The following is a 25718-nucleotide window of genomic DNA, read 5'->3' on the forward strand; positions in this document are numbered from 1 at the left end:
GCTAATCTTATCAGAATCAAATCCGGATGGACGTGCGTGCGGCACCTTCGCCGCCTGGCCTATACATTCCTGCTGGCTGCTGCAACACAATGCATCGACAAAGACACCCGGCATCATTAGTGCCCTCCTTATCCACTTCCACGCAGCATCATGCATGCGATGGATGGAGCTGCCGCACCTTAGCTTGCTCGCTTTTCCCCGTTCAGCTGCTCGATCGGAGTAAGCAGCGGTGGGCGTCGATCGCATCGTGGGAGGCACCGCCGCAACGGTCGCAACCGGCCAGGCAGCCGTAAGACGGCGAGCGGCCGCCGGCCGGCGACACTCGGCCACCCGCCGCTCCTCGCCGCCTGCCCCGAAGAATCATCTATCCGGCCAGTTCTGGTCGGCCCGCCGCACAAATCATCGGCGCCGCCGTGAGTGCGTACGTGCGCGCGGTCCCTTCCGCGCCGCGTCCGCCGCGTGGCGGCACCCGACTGGCCGCTGGCGGTAGGGGAGGGGGGGGGGGGCAGCCAATGGAGAACGTTGCGGGCGCGGCAATACTCCGCGGGCCCCGCCGCGCACCCGCACCTGCCGGCCCGCCCTCGTACGCCCCCGCGCCATCATGGCCGCCCCCGCGCACGAGGGCACGACGTAGCGTAGCGTCTGCCGCCACCACCCGGCCGGATGGATCGGCGGCCACCGCTACTCGGTGCGCGACGCGAAATGCCCAGGCCGCATCACAACTCGCATGCCGGCGCGCCGAGAGGAACAGCGAGCGACGCACGGTGGGCTGGGCGGACGGCGGCGGCAGCGGCTTGGGGGCGACCGATTCGTTATGTTTCTATAGCCCATCAATAGCGTTTGGCTATTGGGCCACTGAGGCCTATTCCTTCCTTTTGTCACGCCGAATAGAAATGGGCCGGCCCACACTAACTCGTTAGATGCCATCGTCTTCCATCTTCTGATGCCGATGCCCGCGCTGCGTCTCGATTCCTCGAGCTGAAGCGGTCCCCCCGACGCCGGCTTTGGCCGCAGGTAGAGGAACGATTTTCGGGAAGAAGAACACTTACAGAGCATCATCAGATGATCTGAAGGTCTAGACTAGTGTGGATAATTGTTGGTGTCTTGGGGCTTGGTGAAGTGTCGTAGAACAAAGCCCACGTTCGTGTCTCTCAGCTCTGAAGTAGTAAGCAGGAAGCAGCTCGGTGCCCGGCGTTCAGACCTCGCGATGGATACGACTTCAAACACACGTTGTAGTGATGGCAGTGGTACTCCTGCCACACCACCAGTTCAACCGTACAGTTCAAAGTCAGCGGCTCGCGTCGATCGATGGACGATGGATGCGTGTACCTGCGTGGCTGCGTGCGAGGAGGCGGGTCGGAGTACGGTCTCCGTACGGCTCTGCCGAATCGGATGGATCCCCCTCGTCTGCTAGGCGGCGGCGGTCCAGTGTGGCGATGCCGACGCGTGGCCCACGCCTCTTGCCTCTTTCGACCCGCCGTAGTCTGTAGCTGTCACTCCGGGCTCTATCTAGTATCCTTGACAAGCTAGCAAACCGATGTCCTTGCTGCTGCTGAATTTCTGATGCATGCACGATTCAGCGCTAACACCGCATCCGTTTTGGACCCGCATAATCCCAGATTTTTCAATTGAGGATGACAGGGCTTTGCACGCAGCTTTGACTACCGACCGCGTTCCGGTTTCGATGTCCGTCCGGGGCGCAGGCTGCTGTTGAAGTGTCCCCTCGCTGTACCTGTACATACAGCCTGTGCTATTTGTTGTGTTGATAAGAGCAAGAATTATAAGGTCGCCTGCTTGCCGGCGAAATGAGCTCCACCGTGGCTAGCAGTTAATGCAGAAGCAGCCTCTGACAATTTTACAGCAGCATCCGCATCCAATGAGGAGGGAACCTGCAGCTGAGCAACCAATAGAAGTGCAGCGCCTGTGTATGCGCCCGCTTCAAGCCGCCGTCTGGCGAAACGCTCGCTACACTCTCTCTTCTTTTCTCTCTCCGCCAACGAGGATTCAGCCAGTTCTTCGCCGGCCATAGCAAGTATTATGAACGACGTGGAGCCGGCTGAATCTGACGTGAGAGAGAAATCACGAGAGAGGAAGAAGCGGGGTTTCGCAAGACGCCGAACAGCAGCGGGCGCAACGATCTTCTATTGGCTGCACTGGTCACCCGCTCGCCATTTATTGGCTGCTGGTCATGCGCCACTTGCTGCGGCTCCCGCTGCAGCATTAACTACGGGCCTTTCTTTTCATCCGCTGTCGCCGCAACCATTATTTTGCTCTAAGGGTGTGTTTAGTTCCCACCCCGTAAACACAAAAACACAAAATTTTCAACGGAATTTTGCTAATTTGAAGCACTAAATGAAGTTTATTTACAAAACTTTTTACATAGATGGGCTGTAAATCGCGGGACGAATCTAATGAGACTACTTAATCCATGATTTGCAACAGTGATGATATAGTAATCATCCGCTAATTATTGATTAAACATGGATTAATTAGCATCATTAGATTCGTCTCGCGATTTACAATACATCTGTGCAAAAAAATTTGTAAATAGACTTCATTTAATACTTCAAATTAGCAAGATTCCGTCGCAAAAATTTTTTACGTTTACACCTGCCTGAACTAAACAGGGCCTAAGCTTTGTTCAGCCTACAAACAGTGCGGCTCGGAGTGCCCCTGAACGTGACCCTCCACTCCTCCGATGTGAGGTTTGGGGGTCGAACTGCCCCGTCAAACCCACCGGTAGCCGCGGGGAGGGGGAGGGGGAGGGGGGATCCATTTGCACAGCTGCATTGCTCGTCGTTGGCTAGTGACGTCAAATAAGCTTTGAGCTAATGACGATGTCCACCGCCCGTAAGCTGTTGCATGATGCCAGAGGCACGTACAACTCCGGTCGTTGGGGAAAGCTAAATAAAATTCAGATCGGAGGTAGCGAGTTGGATTCGTTGGGCGGCGTCAACGGCAAGGTATTGGCTGGGTGGTGGGGTCAATATTGATGGGAACAACAAGAAGGGGTTCGCATCTACCTCAGGGTTGATGAGTCACGAACATAATTACACCTCTTTCATTAAGGGTCGATCCGCTCTTATCCATTACTTGATTTGAGCGGCGGAGCGAGTTCACGAAAGAATCGAACTGGACGTCCGGACCCCTTGCAGGCCGAAGCTTTGTGTTGGTTGCAGGAGCTGAGTTTCGTTTCGAGAAGGAAAAACACGTTACAGCAGGAGCTTACCTCGCTGAGAGGAGACTTTAGGAGCACATAAGGGCATGTACAATGATGCAGACAGCTGCCGTCTGCAAGTACATTGAACAGCGCACAAAGACAGTAAAGAAAAAATTTGTACAATGAATTGTTTATGGCCGTCTATAAACTATTTAATGAATATTGAATATATATATCCATGATCTAGACTACATAAGATCTTTGTATGTATTTTTGTTGTTTCTTTGAAAAAAATGAGATCAATCAAAACAATACGGCCATGAAAAGAAAAAACTACAGAAACAAAAAATAAAGGATTTGCCAAATTTTGTACTGCACCCATGTAACCAACACCCATGGCATTTGTCAAATTCTGTACGGCAATCCCGTTCACGTGACACTGCGGCCCTTTCACTGACACCCTTGGCCCACCTCTCAGCATTCCCTGTGCCAGGCAGCCGAGCTGGTGGAGGAGATCTTCGTCCGCTTCCTGCCCGGCGACCCCACGAGCCTCCTTCGCCGCATCATCTCCGGCGAGGGTTTATGCCGCCGGTGTCACATCATCTCCAGCGAGGCCAGCATAGGCGCGAGCACGGCACCCCAACTCCTGGTCTAGGCACGACTCCGCGGCAAGACATGGTGGGCGCGTGCGAAGGTACGTACCTCAAGAACCGCAGAGGATCCGTCCATGCTGTCGTCTTCTCGCAACTGCTGCTACAGAGGGTGTTTCGAGACGTTGGTTTCGTCGGGCAACGGGCCGAGGTTGTCGCCTCGCGAGAGGACGGCAGGGGGCGTCGCTTGCCGGTTTACCCTCGAAAATCACAATTAACTGCTAATAGACGTCATAATAATTGCCGTTGTACATGCCCTAAGCTTGTATCTAATCAAAGGGCATTAGCTGGCAAGCAGCGGGCTAATCTTGGCCGGCTCTCAGACTTTGTCCAACTCCTTTTCCGTTTCCAGTCTGGGACTAAAGGAATACTGTGCCGCGTGCTACAGTAACCGCACGGCCCAGTTGGCCCGTGGGCCGTGACAATCTCCCCCCGTTAGGGTTTGACGTCCTCGTCGAACCAACTTATCCATACAGGACAAGGGAGCAGAATCCCCTCTCTTGGGCCACGTCCCATACGTCTAGTGCTACGATCCCATGTGCCACTCCCGTGGGTTCACTGCCAGCAGCCCATGTGTGTCCGTCCACATGTTGTTGGCATCTGTGTTTCCACGCGCCGACGTGCTCGTGTACGCGCACTTCTGCCCGTACGTGGCGTGAACCGCGAGAGTATGGCTCTGATACCCCTGTAACGACCCGGCCCAGGATAACGGCTAAAATCTACTCTACACGTTGAGTAGACCACACCTGCTAAATAACTCTCTTGCGCTTTTGTCCTCGCTTCGCGCAAAAGGTTCGAACCGGAGTTACTAGCTTCCCAGTGACCGGCTATTTAAGTTGGTTCAACTCCCTTTCCGTTTCCAGTCTGGGACTAAAGGAGCTGAGCCGCGGCGCTACAGTAGCTGTGCACTACAGTAACCCGCGCGGCCCGGTCGGCCCGTGGGCCGTGACAAAGAACCAGTCGTACGGTTGCCCCCCTTGTTTCTTGGAGAAATACGGAGGAGCCGTACGGTTCCTTGCACGGAGAATTGTTTGAGCCCCGTTGCTGCGTCAAACAGCTTTTGTGGGGGCTGACTATTCTGGAGCGGTGGAGCCCGCGAGTGGTGCGGGATTGCGGGTGCTTTGGACCTTGCGGTGCAGTAGAGTACTGGTGCGTGGCCGACTGGTCCTGGCGGCTTCGTGCGTATCTGATCGTGGATACGTTTGGATTCTTCTTTTCTACTAGGTAGCTTGAAGAATTGTAGGGCCTGGCTTATCCTGTTCCTGTAGTAGGCGAGCAGCGATATCGGATCTGCGTGCTCCAAGTGGTCCCAAAGTTTTTTTTAAGAAATAAGTGGTCACAATGTTGATTGACACTTTGGAACTGATATACGTGCAGTGCATTCTGGATCGCCCTGAAAGGGGTGCGGATCGGAGCGCCCCACTTGCAGACCCTCTGCCCTGTTAGAGTGAAAAGCGGACTACAGGTCTACCTGCACCTCAGATTAAAAAACCCTCACTGGCCCGCGGGGCACCAGGGGTCAAACCACCCCGCCGTGCATGCATGCTCGCGCACGGGTTGAACCACTCCACCATGCATTCATGCTACTAGGTCAGCAGCGCGCTACGCCGCGCCCACCCGAATATCACGGCAGTGGGCTGAAGTTTTCTATTTTGTTTGGATCGGAGTATGTTTGTGGGCCGTCAGGTGCTTGCGGATTGGGCTCTTGCTATGCTTGTGTACTGGGCTGAGGATCTACGAAAGGAGAATGAAAATCTTCGCAGGACCAATCTTCTGCTCAAGTCTGGTTGGGTTCGATCAGTTGATCACCTGGAGGTGGTTCAAAAGACGCGAACAGATCACTCTCGACGCCGTTGGTGGTTCTTCAAGGACATCCATTGAGCTATTCGCTCATGGAGCTGCTGTCTGGGCCGAGGAGAATGTTTGGAGCGCCACTACTACAGTGGAAGAGCTGTCCATCGAGGTCATGGATGAGAATTGAGATGGCTGTTGTGGGTTGTGGGGTATTGAGTTTTTGTAGTTGTTTGTTTGTTAAAACAGAATGTGTAACAATGTTTTTGTATGCCTGAAAATGGCAGTCCAGTTTATCTGGCTGTGCATGTCGCATTTGTTTTAGCACTATGTAAGACTATAAAGAATGATGCTTTCTATCACCAGATTATCTATGGTACCATCTATAGCATGGCGTGATTTATAACTGCATATATATCAGGGTTTGGAATCTTTAATCACAGACTAAACAACTCGTAGATAACCAAATGCGCACTAAGGGGACCTAATGAGTAGTTAAAGCAGGTTAACTAACCACTGCTACTGCATTGACAGAAAATCAACAAAATGTGTCCACATGACATAATCGCGGCACCTGACATAAACAACACAACGGCTGGCCATTTGAGTAGAAAAGAAATACATACTCACGCACATATAATTCAGGTTCAATTTGAAGGATCACATGCAGCATAGAGTTTGGTGTTTGCAACACAGGTTCATTCAGAAATTCCTAGGCACATCCAACAGGCGCGGCTGCGATGTTGATGCAATATGTGCTACTACAGACAACACAGATAACAAAGAGCAGTTGCAATATCTATTTTGGTCAACTAAACACACACAAAGTTCAAACCAGCAATGAGAGTTTACCAGTTTTTTGGCCAGTGTTATCCTCAGCTGAGAAATTCAGTGAGTTGCCTGGCTGCACCATCCTTTTCAAGATTTCAGAGCTGGTTTGCAGGACTTTGTGTGTGCAGTTGAAAGCATCTAGGCCCCTAATTCGAGTTTTGGTAATTAATGACAACGGTTTGTGGATTAACAATTTCATTTGAGATAATGAGTATAGGTTGATCCACGGATGAAAGAGATTTGGTTGTGAACGTATGGAGTTTTGGAAATGATGAGCAAAGCTCGGGCTCAAGGCAAAGGTATAAAATAGGGCTTTTGCATTTTACCGGTCACAAGGCGTTTAGTGGATGAAAAGTGACCGGATATTGTCTTATGGCAAAGGGTGGTGCAAAGGTACAACAAGATGGTGAACTTGATGAACTTTCATATGATGATCTTGTTGAAATGCTTAATGATGCCGATGAATTCATGACAAAAGAAAAAGCTAAGTTGAAGAACTTGAAGTTGAAGTTTACTTCTCTTCAAGATTCCTATGAGGAGCTAAAGACTTCTCATGAGAATCTCAAAGAAACTCATGAGAAGCTTGAGGAAGCTCACAATACCTTGTTTAATCATGAAAGAAAAGCAACTTTGAGCATTGGTGTTAGTTGTGATTTAATTGATGATAAATCTTGTGGCTCTAGCTCTACTAGTTCTCTTTGCACCAAAATTGATAACCCTTCTTGCAATGAATCTCTCATTATGGAAAATGATTTGTTAAAGAAAGAGGTTACTTGCTTGACTAATGATTTGAGAAAATGCTATGATAGTAGAGCAAAGTTTAATCATTGTTGGGCAAGCCAAAAGTTCACCTTGAACAAGCAAGGGTTTGGATATATTCCTAAAAAAGGGAAGAAGGCTTTTGTGCAAACCAAAACTATTTTTGTGAAGAGTAGTGGCAAGCCATATTGTGAAAAATGCAAGAAGGTTGGTCATGTTGAGAAGAATTGCACCAACAAGAAAGTCATATCCTTTGATTCAAGTTACATGCTTATGAAAAATTCAAATGGCAATGTTAGTTCAAAATTTGTTGGGATACCTATAAATGGTGCTAAAAAGAATGCCATTTGGATGCCAAAAGTCTTGGTCACTAACATTCAAGGACCCAAGAAAGTTTGGGTACCTAAAAGAGTTACTTCCTCTTTGTAGGTGAATTACAAGTCCGGAGGAAGACATTGGGTGCTTGATAGTGGATGCACTCAACACATGACCGGAGATCCAATGATGTTTTCCTCTCTAGATGAGAATGTGGGTGGCTATAGTGACATCATCTTTGGTGACAATAGCCGGGGCAAAGTCAAAGGAGTTGGTACAATTCCTATCTCAAGCGATCATTCTCTTTCAAAAGTATTATTGGTTGATTCTCTCAAGTTTAATCTCTTAGCGGTCACTCAACTTTGTGATTGTGGATATAAGTGTAGCTTCACTAAAGATGATGTGGTAGTGACTAGCTTGGATAGAAAAGATCACATCTTTACGGGATTTAGACATGAGGATGTATATCTTGTGGATTTTGCCACTAAAGAGGCAAACTTATCCACTTGCTTATTCACTCAATCATCTTTGGGTTGGTTATGGCATAGAAGGCTTGGTCATGTTGGCATGAAGCAACTCAACCGACTTTTGAAGCATGATTTAGTAGTTGGCTTGAAGAATGTGAAGTTTGATAAAGATATGCTTTGTAGTGCATGTCAAGGCGGAAAGCAAGTTGCAAATACTCATCCCACTAAGAGTGTCATGTCAACCGAGAGACCATTGGAATTATTGCATATGAATTTATTTGGTCCTACAACATATAGAAGTATTGGTGGAAATTGCTATTGTCTTGTGGTAGTAGATGATTACTCAAGATATACATGGGTTTTCTTTCTTCATGACAAGGCCGATACATATAACACATTCAAGAAATTCTTTACAAGGGCCGAAAATGAATTTGAGCTCAAGGTGAAGAAAGTGAGGAGTGACAATGGAAGTGAGTTTAGAAACACAAGAGTTGAGGAATGGTGTGATGAGAAAGGAATCAAGCATGAATTCTCAACCAAGTACACTCCGGAACAAAATGGTCTTGTTGGAAGGAAAAATAGAACCTTAATTGATATGGCAAGATCAATGCTCTCCGAATACAATGTTTCGGATAGCTTTTGGGCCGAAGCAATCAACACGGCTTGTCATGCCTCTAATAGATTGTATTGCCATAGATTTCATAACAAGACCCCATATGAGTTGCTCATTGGAAGGAAGTTAAATATATCATACTCGGTTATCAAAATTTCAAAGCAAATGTGATGAGGGTTTTCTTCTTGGATACTCATCTAGTAGCAAGGCTTATCGGGTCTACAACAAAACACATGGCATTGTTGAAGAAGCATATGATGTTGAGTTTGATGAAACCAATGGGTCTCACAATGAACAAGAAAATCTTGATGATGTGAGAAGTGATGGTTTTAGAAATGCAATGAAAAACATGTCAATTGGAGATGTTAGACCAAGAGAAGAAGATGAAGATGAAGATGGTCCTTCTATCTCTATTAGAGTTAATCCTTCAACTTCTATCTCAAATGATCAAGCACAATCAATTGTACAAGATTCAAGTAATGATGATTCTCGAGTACAAGATCAAGTCGGTTCATCTAGTGCACCTTCTTCATCAACTCAAGAACCCATTGTTCCTCAAAGAATTCATCATGTTCTTGCAAAGGATCATCCGGTGGATCAAATCATGGGTGATATTAGTAAGGGTGTCCAAACTCGATCTCGCATTGCTTCATTTTGTGAACATTATTCTTTTGTATCTTTTCTTGAAACTAACCGTGTAGATGAAGCATTGAGAGATCCGGATTGGATGAATGCTATGCATGAAGAATTAAATAATTTCACCCGGAATCAAGTTTGGGATCTAGTTGAGAGGCCCAAGAATTATAATGTTATTGGCACTAAATGGGTCTTTAGAAATAAGCAAAATAAAGATGGAATGGTTGTGAGAAACAAGGCAAGATTGGTAGCTCAAGGCTTCACTCAAGTCGAAGGTTTGGATTTCGGTGAAACTTTCGCTCCCGTTGCTAGATTAGAAGCTATTAGAATTTTATTAGCTTATGCTTGCTCTCACAACATAAAACTTTTTCAAATGGATGTGAAAAGTGCTTTCTTGAATGGCAAGATTAGTGAACTTATTTTTGTTGAGCAACCTCCCAGTTTTGAAGATCCAAAGAAGCCAAATCATGTATACAAGCTCTCTAAAGCTCTTTATGGTCTTAAGCAAACTCCAAGAGCTTGGTATGAAAGATTGAGAGACTTTCTTATCTCTAAAGGCTTCAAAATTAGTAAGGTTGATACTACTTTGTTCACTAAAGATATTGGTAAAGATTTGTTTGTTTGTCAAATTTATGTTGATGATATTATCTTTGGTTCAACTAACCCAAGTTTTTGTGAGGAATTTAGTGAAATGATGTCTAGGAAATTTGAGATGTCCATGATTGGTGAATTGAGTTTCTTTCTTGGACTTCAAATCAAGCAACTCAAGGAAGGCACCTTTGTGTGCCAATCAAAATATGTGAAGGATATCTTGAAGAAGTTTGATATGGAAGATGCAAAACCAATCAAGACTCCTATGGCCACAAATGGGCATCTCGACCTAGATGAGGGAGGTAACCCGGTTGACCAAAAACTTTACCGTTATATGATTGGTAGTTTGCTTTATTTGACCGCATCTAGGCCCGACATCATGTTTAGTGTTTGCATGTGTGCACGATTTCAAGCCGCACCTAGAGAATGTCATTTGACCGCCGTCAAATGGATCTTGAGATACTTGAAATATTCTCCTAATATTGGTTTATGGCATCCCAAATGTGCTCATTTTGATTTGGTTGGATTCTCGGATTCGGATTATGCGGGGTGCAAGGTTGATAGGAAAAGAACCTCCGGTGGCTGTCAATTTCTTGGAAGATCTCTTGTATCTTGGTCATCAAAGAAGCAAAATTCCGTGGCTCTTTCAACCGCCGAAGCGGAATATATCTGGGTCGGAAGTTGTTGTGCACAATTGTTATGGATGAAGCAAACTCTTCTCGATTATGGTGTGAAATTTGATGAAATTCTCTTTTTGTGTGATAATGAAAGTGCCGTGAAGATTGCTTCTAATCCGGTTCAACATTCAAGAACCAAGCATATTGATATCCGCCATCATTTTCTTAGAGATCATGTGAACAAGGGTGATATCAAGATTGATGGTATTGGCACGGATGATCAATTAGCCGATATATTTACCAAGCCTTTGGATGAATCTCGGTTTTGTAAGTTAAGAATTGAGTTAAATATCATTGACTTCTCAAATGTGGCTTGAAAACTAGCACATGTGGCATTTGGTTCTTCCATGCACTCCTTGTTTCAATTTTCTGAATTTTTGAGGTATTTATGAGCCAATTATGAGTTTTCATGATTTTACTCGATTTATTTTTGAATTCTTGTTGAAACTTGCTCATATGAGTCTTTTGAAGGTTTTCATGCAAGATTTGAGATTTTTAGATTTTTATATGAGCAATGATTCCAAATTAAGGTTGGAATTGAAAAAGTTGGCAAAATTCTGGACTGACTGAAATTTGGTACTGCGGACAGTCCGCGGGTAAGTGGCGGACGGTCCGCCGTTCATGAGACTTATCCACCAGAGGCTCTGCAGAGCAGTTGTTAACCGCAAAAATACACAGCGGATAGTCCGCCAAAGAACCGCGGACGGTCCGCCAGAGGCTGTGCAGAATTTACCAGAGACAGTGTCAGTCGGGCTGTAGTGTAAAAAATTTAAAGGCGGACGGTCCGCCAGGATATCGCGAACAGTCCGCGAATGGACAGAAAGGTGGGGTCGGCCAGACTTGATTTATAAGGGGTGTCCCTCTCACTCTCCTCCACCAAACCGCACACATAGTCAAAAAGCTCTCTCTTTTTCTCTCTCAAGCACGTGGGGGAGACGACAAGGTCAAGGCTTTTTGGCGTGGTTCGCGGACGGTCTGAGCACATCCCCGGACTCTTCTCAATATTGTGCATTATGTCCTCTCGGTATTTCGATGAATCCCTAACTCTTGTTCTTGGATTTCTTTATTGGAAAGAGGTAGGGTTAGATGCTCCGATCTATTTTTGGACCATGGATTCTTGAAAATACTTGGGGGATCTTATTCCTAGTGATGAGGAGATGCTATAGTTGTAATTTGGTTGGTGGATTTGAATCGAAACTCAAAATATGGGTGAATCAAAGATGAGGGCGATTTTGTGTTCCTGCGCAGAACAGATGGGTCGCGGATAGTCCGCCTGCTGGACGCGGACGGTCCGCCGTGGTAGTTCATGAACCGCGGACGGTCCGCATTCAGAAGTGCGGACGGTCCGCTAGTATCAGATTTTTCAGATGAATGCTGAATTGAGTTATATCATTATGGATTGAACCTATTGCTTTAGTAATTGTTCTCATGGTTAAATCTTGAACTCAGGCCACCCCAGAAGATCATCAAGGCCACTGCTTCTAAAATTAAGAAGGCAATGACTTCCAAAAGACAAAGAGACAGTGATGACTCGGCTGATGTGGACTATGCTCCAAATGTCAGTGAGATGGCTGCTGCATCTTCAGTGGGAGATGTTGGTGATGAGTCTTCGGAGGAAGATACTGATGGGGTTGATAATGATGTTACAGATTTGATGGGGCTGGATCTACCTAGTCGACAATGGACTGCAGAAAGCTATGCAAATGCAAGAGCAGTGGATCAGTTCAGCTTGCCTCGTGACACCAACATTCTCTTCTTCAAAACCGAGGTACAAAAAGATGTTTACTTTGGTCATCTAATTAAGAAAAATGTATTCAAACATCAGACCATTGACCTAGGCTATATGAGACAACAACAAGTCATGACTGATCTAGTAGATAGATTTCAGCAAATGGGGTTAGCAAATTTTTTGCAGCATAGGTGTGATTGGAATGAAACTGTGATACGCCAGTTCTATGCCACTCTAGAGATCAAAATGGTTGAGGAAACATTTAGGTGGACAACTGGCAAAAGAACCTATGGTGCTACATTTGCACAGTTTGCTGAGGCTAATCAATTGGATTATCATTTCATCAATAGTGAGCAAAGTATGAATGTTGTGTTAGAAAACCCACTAGATGAGAATGACTACCCCATGTTCTATGAGCCTGCACATCTTGGAATTGCTAGAAGCTTTGGGGGCACTCAGGGTCTGAGGCATCATCATGCAGTGATCAATAAGATTGTTAGAGTCACATTCATGCCTAAGAGTGGCAACAAGGACAAGATTAGAGGACACTATTGGAATGTGATATCTCATATCATGAATGGAAATAGAATAAATGTCATTGCTCTTATCATGGACCAGCTTGCAGATTTGAGGCTTAACATGGAGATGAACTTGTATTTTGCTCCATACATTATGTCCATCATCAAGGTTAAGACTAGCTTCAGAGGGTTATGTGAAAGCAAGCACACGTCTTTCAGGCCATTCAAGAATGACAATGCTTTTCTTTTGAGGCCTCTGACTCCTTTCCCTGGAGATGATATGGATGCTGAAGCACAGGGGCAAGATGATAGTGATGATGATGCTCATATGGGAGCAGCTGCAGCTCAGCATGCCATGAAACCACCGCATCCTGTACAGCAGCAGTGGGCCCCTCCAGCTGGCTACTTTGATCCATACTTTGCATCCATGCAGGAGAGCATGTCCTCTCAGATTGCGGGGTTGGCTAGTCAGATGCAGAATCAAATGAACCTTAACTTTCAGAACATGCAGCAGCAGATGCTCCAGCCCATGATGGCTCAGATGCAGGGGTTTCATGAGAGTTTACACTCAGATATAGCAGCTCTTGACTCACGTTTTGAGGATTTGCCCTCTTCTGAGCAGTTTGAGCAGCTTGAGCAGAGGCAGGAGCAGCTAGAGCAGCGATTTGATTCTTTCAGCACAGCCTTCACAGGGTTTTCAGACCACTTCAACTCGATATTTCCGGCTCCAGTGCCGCCTCCAGAGTTCTACCCGCACCAGCCGTTCTACCCACCACCACCTCCTCCACCGCCGATGGATTGACTTTCTTGGCAATTGATGCCAAAGGGGGAGAAGGAGCTTTGGAGTGCTTGGATCTAGGGGGAGTTCATGGACTTCTTATGGAGATCATTCGTTTTCGGCTTCCGCTTGCCACTCTTGTTTGTTTGTGTCTTGCATGAACTCTATTTAAGACTTGTGCTTGGATTTGAACATTTGGTTTGTAATGTGTGATGAACTATGTTGGTTTGTGCTACTCTTATCTATTTATGTTCATCTTGTGGTTGTGAGATTGTGCTAACCAAGCAAAATTTCATATCATATATATCTTGTATCTTGTATGCCTCGATTTCCACTTGTAGGGAAAACTCCGTCAAAAATTTCAAATATATATATGTGTACTTGGTATTCATGCAAATTTATATGCACATATCAAGGGGGAGTTCTCTCTACTCATCGAACTTGGTGAATTTATTCATACCATATTCTGAAACTTTCAAGAAAAATGAGTAAGTTCTTCCAAAGTTCAATTCCAAGTCTACATTATGCATAGTGTATAAAGTTGACTTGAACACTTTTATCACTCCAAAATTAAGTGTTGTCATCAATTACCAAAAAGGGGGAGATTGAAAGTATCTAGGCTCCTAATTCGAGTTTTGATAATTAATGACAACGGTTTGTGGATTAACAATTTCATTTGAGATAATGAGTATAGGTTGATCCACGGATGAAAGAGATTTGGTTGTGAACGTATGGAGTTTTGGAAATGATGAGCAAAGTTCGGGCTCAAGGCAAAGGTATAAAATAGGGCTTTTGCATTTTACCGGTCAAAAGGCGTTTAGTGGATGAAAAGTGACCGGATTTGTTGGATAGATAGCCGTACTATCAAGAGGGGTTGTGTACTCATGCTTGACGGGTCTTTAGTGTCATTTTGCTCAAAATGTCTAGTTGCATGCATGAGGGCTAACGGCGTTTTGAAAAGATTTGAAAAAGACTAAGTTTGAGAGCTGACTGAGTAACGGCGGACAGTCCGCACCAGAGGGGCGGACAGTTCGCGCCCGTTCCAGAGAGCTTGCAGAGGCTCTGGTGGGCTGGCGGACAGTCCGGCCCAAGTGGGCGGACGGTCCGCCACTATATTTCAAATTTGTACCAGAAAGGGTGTCTCTCTGGTGTGGGCTTCAAAGTTGAACGGCGGACAGTCCGGCCATGGGGCGCGGACGGTCCGCCGGCTAATCTCAGTTTTGTTCCAGAGAGGTTGTTTCTCTGGTTTGGGCTGAAAAGTTAACTGCGGACGGTCCGCTCCTAAGGCGCGGACGGTCCGCTCCTGAGGCGCGGACGGTCCGCAGGCTAATCTCAAAGTTGTTCCAGAGACGATGTTAGTCTCTGGTGGTGTGGGACTCTTAACTGCGGACGGTCCGCCCCTGGGGCGCGGACGGTCCGCCAGGGCTTAACAGCTAGTTCTGACAGGCATTAAATGCACTCTGACTCACTGGTTTATAACGGCGGACAGTCCGGTTTTTGAACCGCGGACAATCCGCGACTTCGCAGAAAAGAGTGTAACGGCTAGTTTTTTGAGGGATGTCTATATATACCCATTGCCCGGCCTTTGGGTGGCTCGCTTGACCATTTGGACAGCATTCTTGACACATTAGAGCTAAGGCATCCATCTCTCACACACACTTGCTTAGAGATTGCATTCTTGAGAGTGTGAGAGCTTCCTAGTGCATTGCATCAAGGTTTTGAGCTTTGTGGCATTAGGGAAACTTCAAGCAAGCATCATCAATTTGTTACTCTTGGGAGTTGCCGCTCCCTAGATGGCTTGGAGAAGTGGATTTCGTGGAGCACCTCCAAGGAGATTGTTGAGGAGCCCCGATTTCGGTTGTGAGAGGTTTTGTGCTCACCTCACCGGAGTGGTGAAGAGCAACTCTAGTGGAATCGAGGTGTGGAGCGGTTCCTTGATTCAAGCCGGCTCAAGATCAAGAGGTTCTTGATAGAGGAGCGGTTGATTCTTGGAATTCACCTCAACGTGGATTAGGGGTGACCGGCAAGTCATCGACACCACGAGATATATTCTTGTGTCAAGCTTGGTTACTTCTCTTGCTCACTTTTATTCTTGTCTTTACTTTGAGCAATTTACTTTACTAGAGCTTGATTTGTGTATTGTCACCCTAGGTTGCAAACCCATCTAGAGATAGTAATAGCATGACATAGGGCTTTCCGTTGTTACTAATTAAATTTCTCTAGTGTTGTTGGCTTTAGATTTTAAACCGCCTATTCACCCCCCCCCCCTCTAGTCGGTGTTCTTGATCCTACAGCAGTGGATGCAGAGTTTTCCTCTGAACCATATTTTGGATGAGTGTTGTAAGTGGTGTCTTACGGTGGAACACCCAAAAGAATATTGTTGCACATGTTGTGGTCTGATATCTGATAAAGGCAACAGCCAAAAGTAAGTGCTATACCATATTTAGCCGTGCTGAGTGCTAGAGCACGCAAAAGAAACCATCATTAGTTGGTGAGGCCACTGTTGTCTTGGTGACTGCAAGGCAGAGGTAGTAGTAGTAGGTAGGTATATACAGTGGGCGGAACGTGGGCCTCCTGCAAAGAAAGTTAATTTGATCGTGATTAGGTAAGTGCTGATGTAGAACATAGGCCCCCAAACACCTGTTTTCGCATAAACTCAGTAACTTACAGTATGTAGTGGTGGCGTGCTTGGTCTCATAGATGATCCCATCGCGCAGGATCTTCAGGACAGCCAAAGCAAGCTGGTCAAGCGGCATGAGTAGCCAAAGTGGCTGCAGCAGCCTCCTCACGGCGCCGGCGCCGTGACTGAACCAAGTTCATCATGGGACACTTAGGGCGTACATTCCTACCACTGGAATGGACAGGATCCCTGCAACGCTGCCGAGAAGGACCAGGAACATCCATCTAAACAGCTACAGCACAGGGACATGTAGTGTGAGAGGCACAAAAACCAGAATGGACAAAGCACGCCAACCTTTCATCAAGGTGAACTATGTTTTGTTTTGAAACGGGACCATCGTTCTACCAGCGGGCTGAAAAGGGGCGACCAGTGACCACTACTCACTGCGTATGAGGGCAGTGATGATTCTAACTCATTCAGGATCACACCAGTAAGGCTAGTGCAACAAAGATTCACAATCCCCATACCTTGAAACTAAACAATAGGCACAGCAATTTGAAGCACCAAGGATCTATAAGCTGAATGCTCCAAAGCTAAACAATGTGTGCAGCACAGACCTTATGACAGACTCATTGCACATAAGCACATATAGCCAATTATAACGAACCCAAGATCTATAAGCTGCAGACTCCAAAAGTAAAAATGTGTAGACCACACACCTGCCAAGCTGAAGTAGTAAGTCACCGCTGAGAATGCGTCCCAGAAGTAGAGCACCTAGACATAATAGGCGCATCATTAGGAACAAACAAGGACTGAACAGAAAATAAAAGAAACGAAGAACAGAGCAGGCAAAGCAGCAGGACCAACCCAATCCAGGTAGCACAGGCAGGCAGGGGAAGGGTACCGAAGTTGTGGAACCAGTAGCAGGAGCTCACTTGGGAGACCTCGGGGAACCAGCTAATGATGGAGGAAACAGCAGCGGTGTGGAGATCAGATGAAGGCAGCAGCCGACGGTGAACCGAGGAAGGTTAAATTCGCCGGCCGCACCACACCTCCGATCGATTCACTTCACCCACGTGACCACAAGCTCCTCAACTCCATCCAGGACCCAGCGCTAGGCGCAGCTGAGCTCCACCCCGACAGGAATCGCGGATCTCGCGGCCATGGCGTTCTCACCTTCCGCTCCGTTGGGCGCCATCCTCCTTGGCCTCCTCTTCCCCGCGCGCGTCGACTGCTCTGTGGAGGGGCGTGGTGGACCTTCTCTACCTCACAGCCGACTCATCCCTACGGAGAGCCCTGCGAGGCCGCGACGGGGAGCTGCTGCTCCACCTCCGCCGTGGAGGCACGCGGGGGCTTGCAGGCACAGCGGCGCCCAAGCGCGGCCGGTGTGGCTCCGTGAGGGCCTCCTCCCGCGCCGACTGCCATCCTCGCTCACCGCGAGCAAGAGAGGGTGCAGCGGCGGGTGCCGCGGGCAGCCGCCGCGTGCAGGAGAGCAACCGCGCGCAGGAGGGCGCGACGGAGCAGCAGGCGGTGGCCCCTTCTCTGCTTCGACCTCGGCCCCTTCCCTAGCCGGCGCGCCACTCCCTCCCTCCGGTGGACCCGAGCTCGGGACCGAGCCCTCCTCTACGACGGCGGGGCCAGATCCGCCACCGGTCGGATCCCCCACCGGTGTGTGGGGGGGGAGCGGACGGCTGGGGTCGAGAGGTGCGGAGCCCTGGAGGGGCGGCGGCCGACGGCGGGGAGGAGGGCGAGGGGCAGAGGGCGGCGACCGGCGACGGGAACGGAGGGCAGCGAGGCACGCTAGGGTTAGGGGCGGGGGAGGCTGGGGAGGGTGCGCAGTGGTGGGGGGAGGCGTGGTGGCCTGGTGGGGAATGGGGTTGCTGGGAGGGTGGCGCAGGGTTTTTTTTGGAAAAAAAACATGGACGATGGGTTCGAATACAAGAAATCCGAAGGATCTATCTGCAAAAAGATCAAGGAATGGCGTGGATCAACATCCTGCGACGGATCGAACGGTCCGCGTCGCTCTATCTCTTCGGGACACCACGTGTCGTCCCAGGAACTCTCGGGGAGCGTCCGACCGCTCCCAGCGCTCCCTCCCCAGGGCGTATAGGAGTAAGAGTATATACAACTAGTATATAATAAGGACCACAAGTTACAACCAATCAAGCCAACCACAAGTTCCACAAAGTGACCTCATAGTCACAGAGCAACGAAGTACTAGTACAGAACAAAGGTAACTGGGGCAACCACAGATACAAGTGGCCACAATAAGGACCGTCTGCAGAACACAAGCATAATCTTGCAATCTCTCTCCCCCATGAAAAAAACCCACACATAGGAGACTACACGAAAAGGGCAGCGCAACTCAGAAGCACTTCCTTCCTGTGGACGATTGCTGGGCAAGACTTATCGTGCTCCTCCTTTGATATCCACATCTGTTTTACCAATCACAAGTAAGACAAATCAGATGACAAGAACTAGCTAGCATTATAACAAGCCATGAGATTTGATGCCTGGTCAGTATTAAACTAAATTCAACAAATGTGAGACCAACAGCAACAGCGCAAGCAGTACCTGTTGGAAGGTAAATGAGAACAGACTGAAATAAATGAGAAAAACAGCATGCCATATACGAAACCTTATTTCCCTTTTCTTGTACACCCTTCTACTCTGCAAGAACTGTCCCACAAATGAGCTTCGTATTCCCCACTCCATCTATGCCTGCACATATGGATGCTTCGTTAGCAAGTCTGTCCAGAAGCCCAAACCAGTAGACATCCCAGATTAAAAAAAAAAATCAGCTCAACCAGAAGCTCAAACCATTAGCTACAGATTTTGCCATGAAACAGATATGCTGAACTACTGGTTTCTTGCAGGTAATCTTAATGCAAAGGAGACAGAATAGAATATAACAGAAGTATCAATTAGACAACTGATTCCAGTTAAAACAAGCATGTTCAGCACAAAGCCCAAACCACTAGCATCTCAGTTCCCACCTGTTTGCTGGAACTAGTTTTGCAATATATATAACTATCTAAGTGTGAAGAAAAGTTTTACGAATCCATGACATTGTGTATCAGCATATTTACGAGTATAAGATCACAAATACATTAATAAACAAGATGAAATAGCTATGGGGAAAAGACATATTTAGCATCTGAAGAAAAGGTTTGTGAAGATATCTCACCATGGATCACCATGCGATGGGAGAGGGGTGGGATCCAAGCTTTCAGAATTCTCCTTGTGGCGGCGAGGTGATGGACTCGGGGCTGCTTGGTCCGAAGGCAATACCAATGGCGACGGAGGTCCGGTGGCCATCAAGACTGCTGCAGGAAAGCTTCGCTCTTGCTGACGATGGGATCCGAGACCGAGAGGCGGCAGGGGCGACAACTCCATCACGGAGGTAGCTCTTGAGATCCGAGACCAAGCAGCTAGCAGCAAGAGGCGCGTGACAGTTGATTCAGCACTCAAAGCAAATCCATCTACAAATGCAGTACAATGAGCACGTACAAATACAACTAGTTCTTTTCTTTGGCTTGCACAAAATCAGAAACTCTATCTTTCCCCAATAGACTGACCTGCACGAGCGCCCCTCGGAACCGAGCGCAGCGAGGAGGGCGGTCGCGAGCGCCCGCAGGAGGAGGCCGGTCACGGCGCAGACGACGAGCGGGTGGAGCACGAGGAGACGCCGTGTTGTCCCACCCGCCTGACGGCGTCGGAGCCGGACGCCTCGCTCTCGGCTCTCTGCCTCCGCTTCACGTGCTCGGCGACAAGCGGGGGCGACCGGCCGAGGCGGGGGAACGGGGCTCATCGCACGCGGCTTGGGCCCGGCCGAGGTGGGTCGCGCCGGGAGGATGGAGGGGGTGGCGGCGCTGTCGCGATTTGGAAGGAGAGCGGCGGCGCTGGCGCTGGGTCGACCCCAAGGTCGATTGGGGTCGAGCGGCGTCACAACCCTAACGCCCCACTTTTGTTTAGGGGCGAACCGCTTCCGCCCATGGGCTCTGGAACGGGGCGGAGCGACCTCACGAGAGGGTCGGCCCGCACCCTTGCAGGTTGAATTCTGGAGTTGATAGACATGCATACATGGAGTATTAAATAAAATTTATTTATAAATTTTTTTGGTATGGATAGGTTATAAATCACAAGATGAATCTAATGAGTCTACTTAATTTATGATTTGCAACATTGATGCTACAGTAACCATCCGCTAATTTAGAATTAACCATGGATTAATTAGGCTAGATTCGTCTCGCGATTTACAACTCATCCGTGCAAATTTTTTTGTAAATATATTTTATTTAGTGTTTCGAAATAGTAAGATTCTCATCCAAAAATTTACGCCAAAATAATCTAAACACACACAAAACATATTTCGGAACTGCGAGCTGTTGTATGCGCCACATCCATATAAAAATCCATACGGTCTTGAAACGGGTTTCGTTGCCACCTTCATGGCAAGACACTCTTTGGACCAGACAGACACCGGGAAGCGCAAGTGCTAATGAATTGACAGCGCCGGCTCCCCTTGATAGTACTCCGTACTTGATACGATGAATCTGTTGAGTTTGATACTTGTACTTCCGCCGATCCTCGTCGGCTCAAATAAAAAACGACGGCGTGGCCTCGCCGGAGAAGACAGGAACCGGACAAGTCCTGCGTTGCTTTGTCGCTGCAGTCTACATTAACCCCCTGCCACGAACCTTCGCCATGTTTGGTGTCTAGTGTGTTCTGCACCCGCGGCCCGGCACCAACAACATGCATACTAATAAACTGTGCCGGTCGAGTTGGTGTCTCCTCTTCGTCCACATCACCTGACCTGTCTCTCCCTGCTGCACCTCCACGTTCAAATCTGTCGCGATTTTTGGTTCTTTAACCACTAATTTAGAGTATTAAATAAAATCTAATTATAAAACCACTTTTCATAACCCCCGTGTAAATCGCGAGACGAATCTAATGATGTCTTTTACTGTGTGATTAGAGAATGATTACTGCAGCATCACTGTAGCAAATGATCAATTAATTACCGTCATTAGATTCGTCTCGAAAAGTTACACTCATCTTTGAAAAAAATTTGCAAATAAACTTCGTTTAGTACTCTATGCATATGAGATTTTTTTTTTGAAAAACGTGCGCGTAAAAATCATTGTAGAAGCCAAACACCGCCCTTAGGAAATTTCTTGTGATCCATCCATCCGCGCACGCACGCACGTGATGGAGCCGTACGGGCAAGCAAGATCTAGCAGCAGCAGAGGACAAGCCGCCGTACGTGGAGGGACGGGCCGGTCGACACGGCGTCAGCTCCCCATGTCCGTACCCGGACCAGCTCCCTCCTCCCAGTCCCGCACTCCCCGGCGGTCCGCGCCCGCGCGCGGGGCCGTCGACAACGGCCCCGCTCGGCTGTTCACCAGGCCACGCCCACCACCCTGCTGCCTGGTGCCTGCCTCCCTCGGTTGTTGCCTCGCGGCCTCGCCTTTTGTCACTACTCCTACTCCTCGATTGGGGTCGACCCCAAGGACTAGTAGTACAGTAGTACTACTGATGACCGGGCATCGATGAGCACCACCAGGCGCTGATTATACACGGGCCATCGGCTATCTGGTGCTCCGGCAGCTGCCACGTCAAAACACAGTTAGTACCCTCCCTGGTACATGTCGTGCCGTGAAGTCGCCGGTGCGCAACGACACATCCGCGTCCACCCGTCGCTGATCAGTCGCTCCACCCCGATGCTTCTTTTTTGGCCGGCACGTCGAGCCGTCCGTGTCACCTGACCGATCCCCGCAACGCAAACAGTGGACGCTGGAGAGTGCTCGTCGTAGCTAGTACTATAGCTAGCAACAGCCACTGATCATCAGGTTCACGGCGAGCCCGGACCTGCGCCGAGCTGTAACCGGCGCGCCTGCGTCAGCGCGCACATCACCCTTGCCAGTAAAATTTCTTTACAGAAAGATCACGGCAGTAAAATCAACGAGGCGTGTTTTCACCTCGCCGGGATGACAGTGGCTCCTGCTTGCTGCGGTGCTGCCGTCCGTGTCGTCGTCTCCAAACTTTTCACCGGGGGTGGTATCAGGTGAATGAGAATGGATCTGCTGCGCCCAGGCATTCAACTTTCAACAAGCACAGCTGGCGCGGGACGACTCACCGGGCACCCTGCAGGCACCGAGAGCGACGCTGACGCCTGCATATACTAATCGCGGCCTAGCACATGGCTAAACATGGTGTCAGGTGGTGTTAACTCATTGACAAATCAGAAAAATTGCCATCCACTGACACTGAGGACTGAGCTCGTGCGGGCTTCCTTCCACGAACGTTCGCCCTGGAGTGGCAACCGGCGCAGCTCGCTACTGGCCTGGGAGAGTGCAGCCGGACAGGGGATCATGGGATCTCCACACGGAGGAGCTCCTGCCTTCCCTGCCCCGGATGTGGCCGGCACGGTTCCGATTCTGATTTTTTTTCTCACAATTTTAGGGTGTGTATAGTTGGTGAAAAAGTTTGAGTTTTGGCACTGTAGCACATTTTGTTGTTATTTGCCAAATAATATCCAATCATAAACTAATTATACTTAAAAGATTCGTCTCGTTGTAATCAGTTGAACTATATAATTAATTATTTTTTTTAACTGTATTTAATACTCCATATATGTGTCCAACAATTCGATGTGATGAGTTAATTTTTTTTGGAACTAAACACCCCATTAGCAGGTGTGGTGTCGCCGTGCTGGGTAACTCCGTGGCAACAGTTCAGGCTTTGCGCCGTGAGTACCTGACACCGTTCAGGGTTTGGGGCGGACAGATCGGAGGCCGACGCAGAAGCTTCTGTCGCCTGGTCCTGTGACCGTACGGACCGGCGGATCTCAGTTCTCTGCCCCCCCTCCCTGTGGCGGGCTGTGGCTTCATCGCAGATTCGAGGATTGTCACACGTGTGCCAGATAAGGTCTGTGCGTCCCAGGTCTCAGCAGTCAGCAGCCGCCGTGATTTTTCAGAGTCGAGCCGATCCAAGGCTCGGTTCACTGTCCGAAGAGATAAGTTTTTTTTCTTACATATACGCTAGCCAGCCGCCCAGCCAGAAAGTGCGCGTGTTTAGTCAACTTAACCTCGCCCTCGGTGAGAAATGACTGTTCGGGCCGGGGACAACTTGCGAGCCGTACGAAAACGAGGTGGATTTGGACCTTGGCCTGGGGCTAAATCCGGTGACGTGACCTCTGAAATTTGTGAGCACCCGCAAAGGGAGATTAGGTTCCCGGTTACAGCAAAAAAGATGGTACTGCTACTTTAGATGGAAAAAAGGAACTCGATCCAACCGGCAGTCGGCATGGCCGACAGAAGAACATAGGTAACTTCGGCAATGCCACCACCGTAGTACCATCTAAAAGAAAGGACTCTTTTAGGGAAAAGAAGGGTTAACATCACTACATTAGTGGCTAATTGCACAGCTATCCGGCGTCATAGAAAATTACTCGAGTATTTTTAGCAAGTACCACCATCGTACTAGAATATAGCTATTTTTGGGTTTTCTTCAAGTCAATCCTTTTAAACTTTTACAGTAGATGGTAAAAAAATATTAAGATTGACAACATAAAAGTGATATTAGTCTATTCCTAATGAAACCAACTAGCATAACATGTAACATGTTCTTTTTTAAAAGTAATCAGTTTTTTAGAGATATTATTGGTCAAATATGAAATTCTTTGACTTTAATCAAATCTAAAAGTTGTTATATTTTGAGACCAGATAGTACTGTAGTTTAGCTTCCTCTAAAACAGCACTTCTTTTAATTTTCAATAGAAAACAGCACTTCTACCGCTTTTAGCTGGAACGTAGCCTAGCAAACTAGCGCTATCCATGTGTGCTCAGCAAATGAGCGATTTGAAAAAGAAAACAACATAAATACTACCACCACGATCCTTTTTTTCTTGTGGATGTCGAGGAACGGGAACCAAACAACCCAAGACAGCCAAACGGAAATGGCCGGGCAACCTCTCCATCGAGCCGAAGGAATCATGGACCGAGTCCGAGGCGCGCACCCGCCGTTGCCGAACAAACGCCGCCCGGCCACGACGGAACCCCGGCGAATCCAAGCCAAACGCTCGCAGGAATCGAGCCAGGGGCCAAGCACGCAGAGCCAGGCCAAAGCCGGGAGCCCCAAGAACTCGGCACAAGCAAATCACCGTCCAATTTTCAACTATGGGGACGCGCAGCCAAGCACCACGGCTCCCTCACTCGCTCGACTTCGCCCAGTGGCCTATGGCTATAAAACGACCCGGCCCCCCTCGCTCGCCACACTCCTCCCCCTCAGGCTCGCGACGTCTCGTCTCCCGCGGCGCTCCCGTTCCCGTTCCCACACCAACCATTGACGCCCTGCTCAGGATCAGGACTAGGGGGGAAGAAAAGGAGAGTTCTTTGTCTTCGGCGGTTTCTTGCAATCCTCGCCATGCTCAGGAGGAGGTCCCACGGAGGGTTCCGGCTCGGGCGGAAGCTGGTCGGGCTGTGGCGGTGGGCGCTCTGCGGCCGGCGCCGGCGCCGAGGAGGCTACATCCGCCTGCAGCAGCGTTGCGCCACCGGCGGCAGCTGCTGCGGGGAGCGCGCGGCCAGGAAGCTCGCGCCGGTGCTGCGGTGGGGCCGGTCGCTGGCGCGGCTGCTGAGCCTCGGGTGGAGGGCCGGCGGGCACCGCGCGCTGGACGACGGCGGCGGCGAGCCGGCGGTGACCACGCCCAAGGGGCAGGTGGCCGTGTACGTGGGCGGCGGGGACGCGTCGCTGCGGTACGTGGTGCCGGTGGTGTACTTCAACCACCCCATGTTCGGGGAGCTGCTCAGGGAGGCCGAGGAAGAGTTCGGGTTCCATCACCCCGGCGGCATCACAATCCCCTGCCCCGCCGCGCGGTTCGAGCAGGCCGCCGCCGTGGCGGCCGCGGGGAAGAAGGGCTTCGGCAGGTGGTAGTAGTAGGAGTCACTTCAGCAGCCGATTAGGAGGGAAAGAGAGAGAGACGCCCCTGGCCGCCGCCGGCCGGCCGGCGGCGAACGCGGATGGTGTACATACGTGTGTTTCCATCGGAAAGGGGCTGTCTAGCTGATTTTGTTCGTTCGATTCTTGGTCCTGCGTGGGCTGATGCCTGCTGTTCTTTGTTTGTTGATGCTGTTCGATTATGGGGGCTACGATTCTTGTTCAGAACACGCTGGTTCGTCTCCACATCAGATCGCCAGAATTTCTTCTTGCACGCGGTGCGTTCCTTGGCGAATTGTATCCTACTTTGGCTGACCGAGTGTGATGAATCTTCCACGCTTGCCAATTCCGGAATTCCGCCAATCCAGTAGTAACCACCGGCAGATTTTCAGAAGTGCACGCACGAGCTTATCCAAATCTCGCCCGGGAGTCCAGGAGAGCATGCTCTGTTTTCTTCGTGCGCATCATCTGTCTGTGACCTGCAGATTTCTCATGAGATGCAAGTCGAGAGCATCCACCAACTTCCCCTCTTCAATTCGTCTTTTTTTTTTTGCAAACTCATGAATCGGATGCTCGGGAAGCGTGCCATTCATTGTCCTCGGACGGCGGAAACGGTAACAACAAGACTGTACGAACCGTACGCCTT

General features: G+C 48.9%; 1 protein-coding gene and 2 long non-coding RNA genes across 4 annotated transcripts; 1 reads left to right on the forward strand and 2 right to left on the reverse strand.

The window, feature by feature from the left end:
- Window positions 1-16644: 16644 nt before the first annotated feature.
- LOC120684008 lies at window positions 16645-17782 on the reverse strand. The gene is made up of 2 exons (XR_005679027.1): window positions 17003-17782; window positions 16645-16909 (listed from the first exon to the last, which is right to left on the reverse strand). It is a non-coding gene; the product is annotated as an uncharacterized LOC120684008 (long non-coding RNA).
- A 472-nt stretch (window positions 17783-18254) lies between these two features.
- LOC120683926 lies at window positions 18255-20100 on the reverse strand. Of its 2 annotated transcripts, none has more exons than XR_005678987.1 (4): window positions 19714-20100; window positions 19323-19617; window positions 18774-18856; window positions 18255-18570 (listed from the first exon to the last, which is right to left on the reverse strand). It is a non-coding gene; the product is annotated as an uncharacterized LOC120683926 (long non-coding RNA). The 2 variants fall into 2 exon arrangements; XR_005678988.1 differs by having other exon boundaries at window positions 19323-19566; window positions 19714-20094.
- Window positions 20101-24403: 4303 nt separating this feature from the next.
- LOC120683930 (auxin-responsive protein SAUR36-like) lies at window positions 24404-25318 on the forward strand. The gene has a single exon (XM_039966021.1). It carries the CDS (start codon window positions 24563-24565, stop codon window positions 25067-25069), a length of 507 nt encoding a protein of 168 aa, XP_039821955.1. The 5' UTR covers window positions 24404-24562; the 3' UTR covers window positions 25070-25318.
- The last annotated feature ends 400 nt before the right edge of the window (window positions 25319-25718 follow it).

Source organism: Panicum virgatum, chromosome 7N (genome assembly GCF_016808335.1).
Source record: "Panicum virgatum strain AP13 chromosome 7N, P.virgatum_v5, whole genome shotgun sequence".
Classification (NCBI taxonomy): Eukaryota; Viridiplantae; Streptophyta; class Magnoliopsida; order Poales; family Poaceae; genus Panicum; species Panicum virgatum.

What these genes read in the sequence shown, in the direction of transcription:
- LOC120683930 (XM_039966021.1), top strand. Translation starts at nt 24,563, where the DNA reads ATGCTCAGGAGGAGGTCCCACGGAGGGTTCCGGCTCGGGCGGAAGCTG.